The 12385-nt window shown below is 36.9% G+C and overlaps 1 protein-coding gene across 4 annotated transcripts in view; it reads right to left on the bottom strand.

Moving 5' to 3' along the window:
- CKAP5 (cytoskeleton associated protein 5) overlaps positions 1-12385 on the bottom strand; it is a 52972-nt gene that overhangs the window by 31393 nt on the left and 9194 nt on the right. For all 4 annotated transcript variants that reach the window (XM_056492618.1, XM_056492621.1, XM_056492619.1 and 1 more), the window contains exons 2-13: positions 11534-11625; positions 10805-10998; positions 9492-9698; positions 6898-7069; positions 5863-5995; positions 5509-5612; positions 5025-5138; positions 4717-4821; positions 2125-2214; positions 1856-2020; positions 940-1068; positions 12-194 (exon numbers count right to left, since the gene is read on the bottom strand). In XM_056492618.1, coding sequence (XP_056348593.1) covers positions 12-194; positions 940-1068; positions 1856-2020; positions 2125-2214; positions 4717-4821; positions 5025-5138; positions 5509-5612; positions 5863-5995; positions 6898-7069; positions 9492-9698; positions 10805-10998; positions 11534-11590 — 1653 coding nt within the window. In that variant the 5' untranslated portion in view covers positions 11591-11625. The remainder of the gene's footprint in view (positions 1-11; positions 195-939; positions 1069-1855; positions 2021-2124; positions 2215-4716; positions 4822-5024; positions 5139-5508; positions 5613-5862; positions 5996-6897; positions 7070-9491; positions 9699-10804; positions 10999-11533; positions 11626-12385) is intronic.

Raw genomic sequence — 12385 nt, 5'->3', positions numbered from 1 at the left:
GACAGTCTTACCTTCACTGCAGATGCTTTTTTCAGTGGTCCTGGTTTGGTCGCTGCATCTTTTGTTTCTTTATCTCCTGCAGGCCCTGGAAGAGCAGCCGCCTTTCCAGCAATAGGCTTGCCTTCTTTTTTCTCAGCTGCTCCTCCTGGTTTTTTACCATAAACCAATTCTACCTTTTCAGCACACTCTTTAATCTGCCAAGCAGTGGGGGAAAAAAAAAGGTAGGGGTGGAAAGAAGCTATTTAGCTACCACAATTGGATGCACAGAGTCCCTTTACCAGCAGTGCCTTAAACTTGACTATTGTGGAAAAAATGTGAAGAGTTTTAAGTTGTTTACTTCACAAAATTTTGTTATCTGGTGTTCCTTCAATAGTAACATTAATGAATCAGTGGCATCAGCCACTGTATTGCCAAAATAATTCTCCTACTTCAAAATGAAGTGCATTTATATACAAAGAAAACACTGACATCCTACAATACTCCTAGATGCTCTAAGACTAAGTCTGAGCACCTTAAATTATAAAATCTTCATTCAGTCAACACAGCTGTCAGCTTATGCAAAAGTATAACAACTTCGCTGTTGGGAAGTAAGTCTTTAATACAAATCCTATCTAGTAATAAAAAATTAGACCACATGGTTGTGACCTAAAAGCTCATTTCAGACACTGAAGTATTAAAAAATAAACAACTCCATATACCACCAACCAAAACTAAATATCACAACTCACCTCACAGATAATACAGCCAGATACCTTATGTAAGAATAAAGAAATTTTCCAATTCCCTGCAACATCACTAACATTTAAGTAAAAATACATTTTCAAAAATCTGTGCTGACATTAACTAGGCTAAAGCTTCGTCTTCCTTCTTCTCTAGCCAAAAGATGCATCTTAAATCGACAAACTGAGCTTTTTTTACAATATTTATAACAATACTCACCCGATCAAGCTTCAGTTTGTCTACATCTGCTAGAAATGGATTCACAGCTTTCTCTCCAGCTACTTTCAAGGCAGTGCCTAATGCTTCAAATCCAGCATCTCTTACTTCAGGAGCAGAATCATTGATATGCTGAAGAAAAACAATTCATGTCATGTGACTTGTAGCTCATATCTAAACATCTTCCAGATAAATTCCCTCCCCTTATATAAAATCTATATCTACTACAGACTAATCCTTGACATTCCACTGCAGAAAGAAAAAGGTTGTTTTTCACTTCTGTATTCCTATGTACTGACCAAATCTACTCTCTCAGATACAGCCATTTTCGCATATTTTGTTTTTTTTTTCACTAGAAGAGGTTGAATATTCATGCTTTAAACATCACAAAAGTTCATAAAGAGTTTAAAGTTCTGCAATTTGCACAAATATCCATTTTTTAAGCCAGGGATACTGCCTATACTAAGGCAAGGGCTATTTGCAATAAGAAAAAAGTAATACATCATTATCATTTACACTGATAAATGCTCTAGTATCACTGCCATGCAAGAATCAATGATGGTTGTTTTTATTCATAGCAAACAATAACACTCCAACAAAAACTTGTTAGAGATGTGTGCAAGAAGCAAGTGGCAGTGTCTGGGATAACAGTTGTAAATCACTGTCTTAATCTATTAGAAACTTAGTCTGAGTCTACAGCTTCAAAAAAGCTAGGATAATGGAAACTAAATTGTTCCCCTGACTGAGAGTCATCTTCGTGTTTGACATCAGCCAAAACTGACTCTGTGGGCTACATAGCACACAAGAACTCTCGGGTCTCATCGCTACCTTCAGGTCTTTCTCCCCAGACAATCCAAGGTTTCACAACAGTGCTCAAGTCAAGGCCAGAGAAAGTATCAACTCCTTCTGTTTTACTTACCTTGAGAAGTGCAGCACAGAAAGGTTTTAACAGGCTTTTTGGCAGAGTAGAAGGTGTGCAGTGTCGGAAGCTTCTTGCAATGAAAAGGGATGTTTGTTGCTTAATTGTTGGGTTTTTGTTGTCCATTACTGCCAAAATATCTTCACTTATGTTCTGCAATGTGGTCTACAGTATTGAAAAAAATACAGTCATTATTTCAGTAAAGAGAAAAGCAAATCAAAATTAGAGACCAATTCTCAGACACTGGAGAGATTTTCACTCTTACTTACTGTAAGAAAGATTGCATCAATGGCCTCCTGCAGCGCCTGCACTACCTGGGGCTTCTTCTCTTTGAATTTCTCCAGGATTGTTGGAACAACCTATGGAAAAAGGAACAAAAATGTCAAACCCCTCTTCATTACTATAACTGGAAAGCCTTATAGTCTGTGCCCTGGTACTTTGCAGAGAAGCCAGTAATTCATATATACCCACCAGAAGTACACACAATTCTTCTCCAATACAAAACTCATTCCAGTCACTCTAACAAATACAGATTTTTAAACAACTTCATAACAAAAGGCAGACATACAAGTTAATAGAATTATAAATTATGGAATTATGCTGAAATACAGAGCAACAGAACAGAAATTAACCATTTTACAACATAAAAGGTGCTGTGGTCTTGTATTCTAAGAATCCAAGAAGGCATTTAATCTCTCTCCTCTTTCCCAGCTTTCTGACAGCACTAAGCATGGCTCATTAAAAAGCCCTCCACTAATTCACAGCTGACAAGACCATGACTCTAAAGCAATCTGAATCCTCTTTGTGGCAATATTTTTCAGATCTATCCCCTTGAAAAAGCACATCTGACAGTAAAATATGCCATACTGGAATTTGACAGCAATTTCTACCTAGTCTAGGTGCTCAGAGAGTCACTGCTGAAAAAAACTAAATAAAACATTCAAGGGGAAAAAAAAGTAAAAATAACTACACTGCAGATATTCTCATGTGCCGCCAGTAATATGAATAGGTAAATTTTAGTATGGGCTCTGTAGCAGTAAAGCCTTCTGTCATTGAGCCAGAACCATGCAGATCTTAACTGTGGAGAGCAGGCTGTTTTCAAGATTTCATAAACTTAATAGTTCATAGTTTGGAAGAAGTCAGATGCCTTACAGAAGTTATATGCTCCTGCACAACAGAAAATAATTTCCTTTCTACCCAGAAGCTGACTATGGGATTTCAATCCCTTGTGACACACTGTGACCTTGGCTCAGGTGGTATCCTTTTTTGGGTCACAACCTCCAAATTCCCAGTTCACAGACTTCAACACTCAAAAAACCTTCAGATAATACAGATAGCACCACAAAGACCATAGCAGGTACTAGACACCCCTACACCCTACAGAGAACAAAGTCATAAGGAGAAGATATTTAAAATCATTTAGCCTCTGTTTTAGAAAATGCTGATGGGCAAAATGAGCATTTTTTGATGTGGAAATTAGAAGCCATAGCCCATGAGAGAGGGAAAGAAGAAAAATTTGTCCAGGAATACAAATGCAGTTAAAGCTGGCACACATATACTCAATTACAGTGAGGAGCGTACGATTCTATGCATGATTTCACTAGTCTCTTCAGAACAGACTAGCATTGCAGTCCTATATTTAAGTAATAGAGTTTATAATCATACAAATCTAGCAACAATTCTGTTTTATAACACTTCAATGCCCACTCTCAGAAGAAGTCTACATCTTCCTCACAAGTAAATAAATCCAGCAAACAAATCAAGTCACCTGCTAAAATGAGTACTGAGGTTATGCAATTCAGAGCTGCCATTACAGCATTGAAAAAGTCATGTGCTCAATGCTATTTGCTTGGCAACCACAGAGCTACACCCTTATTTTAGAACCTTGGCTTTTTCAACACTAACTCTGTAACTATAAGGGTTAACCTTCAGAAACCAACTGTAAAACAGATGCAAGAACGATCTTTATAACTACAGACAGCTTTCAGAATGAAAGTGACTGTCGAAACTGCTGTTCAGAGTTCAGGAGATTTGAATGTTTCTGAAGCAGTGAGATTCAGCAACTTCCCAATTCAGAAACAGCACTACCAGCAGCCAGGCACATCAATTCTCTAAACCCATTACTCTTGCTTATCACATGAAAAATTTGATTGAGTGGCTTAAAGAACACAGTGGCACAGGTTTGAAAAACAAGTGAGAACTGCAACTTACTAAAAGCTCTCTCGATTTCCACATACTAGTTAAGTTTCCCTGTATTCTCTGATATTATTTATTAATAAGAGAAGAGCAGCAAAGGAGAGCACAAACAGCACTAAACTGGAGTACCAGAACATTTTGGTACCAAGAATTTCAGAATATTTTGCTATTTAAAGCAACATAAACCCCCACAAAACCCAGGCAACAAGGAAACAGAACACCCACCACCTACCATCCCCCAACATTCAAAAAACCCAGCCAACATAAAACATACACCATGGAGGTGTTAGGTAGAACTCCGATTTAGAAGCTGTTTTTTCCACTCTGGCCTACAAATGCATTCCTGTCGAGGTATCTCTAGGATGAGGTAATGTAAATAAAGTTCATTTAATGGCAGAACAATTCCATTTTCTTAGTACAGAAGACTTAAATTGCAACAGAAAGTTTCATGTTGCTGAATATGAATGAAGAAGGTACTTTCAAACTTAAGCTACAAAGATCTAGGAAAGTATTTAAATGATTACTTTTTTAAGGGCTTTGTAAGCATTCCTAATTGTATGAAGAATACCTTTGAAAAATACCAAGGCTTGACAAGGAAAAGGGAAATGGAAAAAAGGTGTCCAGCATGAATAAAATCAGGAAAAAAAGCACATACTCTTACTTACATGCCCTGCATACTGTCCAAATTTCTTTCGGAGGCCTGTAGCTAGTCCAGCGAGGCATTTGGCAGCCAAAGCAACTAACATAACATTTGTATCCTTTCCAACAACCTGCAGAGAAAATCCGAGTGTCAGAGACATGGAAGAACTTCTTAAAATAATCAGTGGGCCACAGATTGGGTTATTTACACAACTCTTCCAGCTAGTAATTTTCTACTCATGAGTATCATATCAACTGTCACTTTTAAGCTATCATACAAAGAAATTACAAAAAAAAATTAAACTATATGTGCACTCTGAATTTTATTTACTACCTTTTTGAGAGCTTTCACTAAGTCTGCATAGTCTCCTGATTCCAGCTTGGGATTTTTCACCAGCAGTTCAACAGCCTCTAGAGCTTCTTTTCTTTCTTGCCACTTTTTTGCTTCCTGCAGAGCAGATTATTTACATTACTCTATAAATATAAACAGTTCTAGAGAAGCATACTTGCCACAAACCTTAGATTAAAAACCTTTATTCCATCCTGGGAAAACCAAGGTCTTCCTACAGCTCAATATCAGTAATTGCAATGAAATATGAAAAACAGTCCTTTCCCAGGACATACTTCAGCACGGTAAAATTACAGCTTTCTTGCTACTAAATCCAACTTTAAAATTTATTTATGATAGCCCATATGTCATTAACATTAGCCTGTTATTATCCATGGGGCACTAAAGCACATATTGCAGAACTGCCCATAAGTCTTTAGACTCATCAGCTATACAAAGAATTAACAGGAGTACTTAAGTTTATGCTTACTATTTTCTCATAGAAGTCTTTGGGAAGCTTGGAGAGAATTTCTACAGCTTCAAGCAACTCATATGCATCTACTTGTGGTACCGCCTCTTCCTCATCATCATCTCCTGCAACCAGGAAAGAGAAATATAAGCAGAGTGACACAAAATTTTGACTAGAGCACCACCTAAGGCTCATTGTTTACAAAGTGCTATCAGCAGTTGTAATTTTGTTATTTCAAAAGACAGATACTCTTTCACAAAGTTTCTGCCTCAGACACTTTTTCTTGTGTAGTGCTCTCCTTCACAACTTAATACATCCCTTCACAAACTATATACAACATACTTGGCAACAGAGTTCAGAGATTAAATAATTTACCTCCATCTGCATCTCCTCCAAGTCCCTGCTGCTGCTCAAATTTTGCTTTCAGTTCCTGTTGGGAACGCAGGAACCTGGTCTGCTTAGGAGCAGCTGATGACACTTTGATCCATTCTTCTTCCAGTTCTTTTAGCTGTCAAAAGGGAAAAGAATCATCATATCAGAGACATTATGGACATATTCCACGTCAGCAAGTCATTATAGTTTTCCCATTTCAAAGCCAAGATGGCACTACCTTTCACTACTATCTTTTTTTCTGCCACTAAAGGAGTGACTTCACATTCACTGTTCAGAAGTCTTTAACTAAGTATATCCACAGAAGAGAATATTATTGCAAAGCATTTATGTAAGAAAAAATAACAGAACAGTGAGAATGGTATGGCCCCTCTGTAGGCACTGTGAAATAAAAATGGCTGAGAATGAAGGAAGCTTTCCTTTACAGCCATGCTATTATTACATACTAAAACTAAGATGAAACAAACATGCTGAGCTACATTTGATGAAACAGTTTGGGTTTTTTTTAACCATGCCCTTTTAAAGCAAGCCACTGCTTTCCACCTGAACATAATTAACTCAAGTGGGTAGAAAGAAAGGATGCATAATTTATAAAGTTCTAAATGATGAAATAGTCTATCTACCTATCATAATGCAATGCCACTTCCTGAAGGGAAACTGTCACATCCTGAGCATCATCAGAACGAGAGGAGAAAACTTCAGGAAAAAAGAAAACCAAGAAAGAATACTACTGACTTGAAGACTTTCAGTGCAACCATAAGGGCAACCATTTTGCTACATTCTACTGCTCAATTGCCATCCTCAGTTCAATATGAGGCTTCACTCCACAACTTCATGTATCTTCAGAGCAACCAAACATTGTTATGATTTCCTTTCAAATGGCTAAGAGTGACCAACATTTTGGGTAAAGTTAAATGGAGCTAAAAAAACCATTCCAGTTTTGGCTTTAAGAATGCCCAACATCACAGAATCAGGGAGGATAAGCATCAAATGTCTGGATACAGAAATACTTCCTCCTACCTGAACAGAATTTATGTTCTGCAACGGAGGTCTCAAAGCATCCCTTATCCAACGGTAGATCTCCACAGCAAGGAGCTTGGCTTCGTCTCGAACAGCCTTTTCCCGAGATTCAAACAGTTTTGGCAGTACTTTGATGATTGGCTTCAGTGAGATTATCTTTGAACCAAATTCACTGAAAGTTAAACACACAGAATAGCATCAGTGTCCATGAACAGGGAGTGATCCACAAATAACTCAGTTTTTCAAAAACAGTCTATGAAAGTCCTTCAGTGCCCATTTACTGATTTTGTCATTTACTCAAACCATTATGCTAGGTATTATTTTTGAGATGCTACTGTAGAATTTAAGAAATATATGCCCTATCAAAATTAACCTCCACACCCAGCTTGGAATTACAAAATCAGGCCTCTCAAATTACTTCAAAGCACTTAATCCAATACAGTGCTTAAATCAGCTCTCTTGCCAGGGGGGAAGAAAAGACAAGAGAGAAGAAAGAAAGAAGTTGTCCTTAGAACAAAATTTGTACGACCTACTTTTTTTTCTTTTTTTTAAAATCAGAATAGAATCTCCTTTGTCTATCCTTGGAAGCAAACTGCAGTAAAAGCATTAGTCACTTTTTCACTTGCTGGACCAGATAATTATAGTGAGCTTGGGTCATCTTCACAGAAAACATGTGCTGAAATATGTGCCACTGAAGGAACACATAAAACACATTTCCCACCTAATCACCCTTCCATGACAGAAGATTCTACATGCTGTTGCACTTATACACAAAACTTCCTATTTCAATCACTGATGAATGAGGACACAAGAACTTTCTTTTCAAACTCATAGTAAACTGCTGTAGTTACTAAGGCATCATATATAAATCACCTCAAAAGCAATATTTTTTTTATTCAGAAACATTTCTTCTTAATTCCAAATTAACCTTCCTACCAATCACCTTTCCTTATGGTTCCCTCCCATTCAAGTTCCACATAAAAAGCTACCAAAAAAGGCTGCTCAAGAACTAAAATCTACATGTCTCACTTTTTAGAAATTCTAGTGCACACCATTTTATTTCCATATCAGCTTTTAAAAACACTAAGTACAAAACCTTCAAAAGAGGTCTTGGAAGTAACATGATTTAAACATGTGAACAAATGAGTTACTCAAGAATTCAATTTTTCTATCATGACTCTAGAAGAGAGAATATTGGGGAAAATGCCTATGCAAACTTACTTGTATGTAATTCATATAATCTAATCTAACAAGAAAGAATAGAAACCTCAGCACAAGATAGAAAATACCTGAAATTAAACTAGTTATGCATTCAAGCTACCCACCTAGGTACAACACAGACAAATTTTGTTATCAATGCAGAAAGCCTACCAAAGCATAAGAAAAATTTAAGTAGCAACACAGCTCAGTTGCAGAAGATGGAGTTTAAGCCAAGTGGGCTGTAGGAGTGTACTTGATTTTATCATCACAAAGATAATAAAATACTGCATGTAAGAAAAAAAACCACGTGGCACATTTTACAGAAGTAGTTAGTTGAAAGATACTGAGGAAGGAGATTATGCAGGTTTCTAATTACACTGCACTGTTAAAAGGACATTTAACCAGATAAGCAATTTAAAATAGCTAAAATATATTCTTAAATATAGGACAGTAGTTTCACTTAACAGATGCACAGGCAATGTATTAAGCCCAAAGCTTTATTTTGACATTACTGAAGCCTAAAACAATCAGTTTAAAAAGTATTCTCTCTATGTATGCCTCAGCAAGTTCTCTAAAACATATATAACAAAGCACTTTCCACATACATTTTACAGTTTTCACATGAGCTACTTAGAAAGAAGTAATCCCAAAGTGTTTAACATTAATCCCAAAATTTTTTTGCTTCCTTTAAAAAGAAAAAACCCTAATGGTCAGTAAATTATATATACACATCAAATATAAGAATGTCATAAAGCCCAGTATTTTTCACTCAAAGGCAGCAAACAAAAACTTGATGTGGAACTAAAAAACAATCTAATAATGAAGCCTACTACATCATCTTAAATTTTATTTGATTTTTAGAGAGCACTAGCAACTCCCATTTTCAATAAAGGAATTATTATATGGACAACAGAAGCTTACTGTGCAATGAGCTGCTTTTTTTTTTCCTTTCTTTCTTCTAAAAACACACACTGTGTACCAAATTAAACATGCTCACATCATGAGGAAAACAGTAGTTTAAAAATACCAAACTACATTTTAGTTTTCACATCAGTGACTTTATTATAGACATTCAGAAAAGAAGATTCACAGCCTGGAACAAGACACACTAATCTTGACCTTCTCTCAGAGGCTGGGAAAATGGAAGTCTGGTAAACAGTTAACATGAAAGAGATCCAGATGAGGCTCATACAACACAGAAAACCATCACACCTAACAAATCCAGTGATGCTGTCAACTGTTGCTGTCAAAAAATACAAGTTCAGGGGAGACACATTCTACTCAACAATAACAAGGGCCTGCTAAAGACTTCAGCAATAAAATCAGACTCCACGTATTACTGGGGTGAGGAAAAAGTAAAGAATCACAAAAAACACCATGAACTAAAATCTTACCTTAGTGCTTTCCTCAGTGTCTCTATACATGCTACTATGATTTTTGGGTTTTTGTTGTCCAGACCCTTTAATAATTCTTCTTGTATTGCCTCTCCTTTCTCAATTTCTATATACATTAGACATATATCTTCACCCAGCTCTTTTGCTCTGGCCTTTGGCTGATTGAACACTTTATTTACAACTCCCGATGCTACTTCTCCTGTTGTCCTAAAAGATGAGAGAGTATTACTTTTGGAACATCCTTATGAATTAAGTGTTCTACATCATTATCCACAGGGAAAAAAAAAACACACACAGCACCAAAGCCAGATTAAAACCTAACAAGTCTTCACATACAAGGGACTACATCCTAAGATAATCTTTTCTAAGGGACAACTTCATCATCTAGTTTTATAAAAAAAACTCAGATCATTATTAATATGATTCTAATACCAGACTACACCAGTGAAGAGCAGGCATTCTCAAGAGTGTATTAACATTCTCTAGTTGAGGCTTACAAATAAACGTCATGTCCTGGAATTATATATGTTGCAATATGTTAACTGTATCAGTACATAATCACAGCACACTATTTCCCATATACTTCCAAGCTTCAAATAAAGTAAATCACTGGCACCATTTTTAAATCAAGGAGCATGCAAGGTTGTTAGATTTTCAAACAAAAACAAATAAACAAACCCAAAGCTTTAAGTAAGACTTTTATTCATTTCATCAGGTCATAAAGTCAGTGGACCAAAGCACTAACCTGGCCTGTTGTGTGCTTTTATTTCACCCTCAGGAGTATGACCTATTTCATGGGCTAGACAACACAGAAGTACTGAAATGCATCCACTGAAGAAATTGGCAGGTATGAAGACTCGTACTACTTATGCTGGATGCAATGTCACATAAACATAACTATATTGTATTTCATGCATTAATTACACAAATATCCCCCTGAAAAAAGGCTTCCACCTATACAGATAAGACTGTTTCAATCAAATGACAGCAGAGATTCCAGTTCACAGCACTTATACCACCACATTAGTGATTCACTTTTTTTGCCTTTGCAAAAATTTTTACTAGTGCCTTCAATAGTTTTTTAGAACACTGCAAGCAATTTGTGGTAAGTTAATACATGCATGGAGGCCATCCAGAAGGAAAGCCTGCCATTCAGCAAGTTCTCTGGATTAGAAACCAAGTTCTGCTCTTAACAATAGATATCAGAACTGTTTGTGGCCCCTGCACAATTTACGTGCAGCTGCAGCCTTTCTCAGGGAGAGGCACATTAAACTGTCCTAACAGCCTAAGAGCAGCAAGCAAAGGCTACTTACTTCCCAGCTACATGAGCATTTTCAACATAAGCAAGTGCTGCTTCCAGTCCTTTCAGCTGAGCCACTGCATTGGAGTCAGTCACAAATTTCTTTATCAATCCAAGATATTTGGACCATTCAGGACTCTTTTCATCATCTATCTTCTGGAAGAGCTTGAGGGCTTCTTCATAACCGTTTAATCTGGCCTTCCATAGCTGGAAGCAGAAATCGGACATTTAAATGTTGTGCTATTACAATCTTAACTCACCAATCTCACAAATCTCTTCAATCATATTTGAAAGTATGCTGAGCAAGCTGGCACCTGCAGATTTCTCTTCAGTGTCTATATGAATAACATGCAACAGGACAAAATACTTGTTTTTCTCCTGCCAAGAATGATCTGGTATACAGAGATGTCAGTCTTCTCCCCTGCTCTTCATAAGTTCTAGCAACCACTAATGAGGAGGTGGGAGCCCAACAATAGTTTCAGCTACAGATGAGTAATTTCTCCATGTGAATGAGTGTACTGATCTTTCAGTGCACAAGCTTACGCCATGTAACGCTACTAAAATCTGCTTAATAGAGGTTATTCAGCCTCTAGGTTGGATAGAGCTGATGAAGTTTCAGATCTGTTAATACTCACACCGTGCAGCTGTCAAGATTACCCAATTACAGCGTATTTAGGCACAGAAGCACTACAAAATCACTATGAGCAGAGACACACAGCAAGCCAAATGAAAGATTGCCTACCTTATGTTCACATTTCTGATCAATGGGCAGTTTCATCCACTCACTGTCATCCCCCATTGTAAATCAGGCTCTTTCTAGAACTATGGTAATTTCTGTGGAGATAAGGACAAGTTAGAAAACAGAAAAATACATATTGGGTGTATACATACTTATACCTAAAAATACAAAAACATAAAACCAAATCAAAAATCCCCCTCAAACAAAAACAAAAATACCAATCAATCAACCCTCAATCCCCCAGTTCTGTAGCAAATCTCATTGCAATCCAAGGTTGCAATTATACTTAGATGCACACTTTAAAGACCAGACCACTGGTTTTTTAGCTCTAGAAAATTACCAGAGGCCATTAAAGATTAGAGAACATGCAATTTGCAGTATTTCTGACACTACAAGTCTCGATCAGTGAAACTTTTAGTAAGCTGAAAAGGCATGTTGAATATAACCTCACCTAAGCTTGAAGAATGTACTACAGCTACGGCACAAAACCAAAGCGAGTTCCCATCAACACTAAAAACTGACTCTTACTGACACATGCTTTTAGCAACAGGTGTCATGAATCAGTGTCAAAAATAATCAGATGCAAATGTAAGGACAGTCATTTTAACAACTTTACAAACAGCACAACTAAAATGAAGTTACTGAGAAGAACAAAACCCATTTTTGCCCTAATTCTAATGTAGCCAGCGTCAGCAACTGTCAACAAGAGATCAATTTCTTGCCATGTGTACAGCTTAAATCCTTAGTCATTCAAGTTTTAATGGTTTCCCCCTTCTCCCTTTCCTTCAGATTAAAATAGGAACACTGACTATTATGATATGACAGATGAGATCTCAGGCTCAATGCCCATTTCAG

Source organism: Oenanthe melanoleuca, chromosome 5 (assembly GCF_029582105.1).
Source record: "Oenanthe melanoleuca isolate GR-GAL-2019-014 chromosome 5, OMel1.0, whole genome shotgun sequence".
NCBI lineage: Eukaryota > Metazoa > Chordata > Aves > Passeriformes > Muscicapidae > Oenanthe > Oenanthe melanoleuca.
Note: the sequence above shows the minus strand (reverse complement) of the source record. Positions and strands in the feature narration are given on the sequence as shown.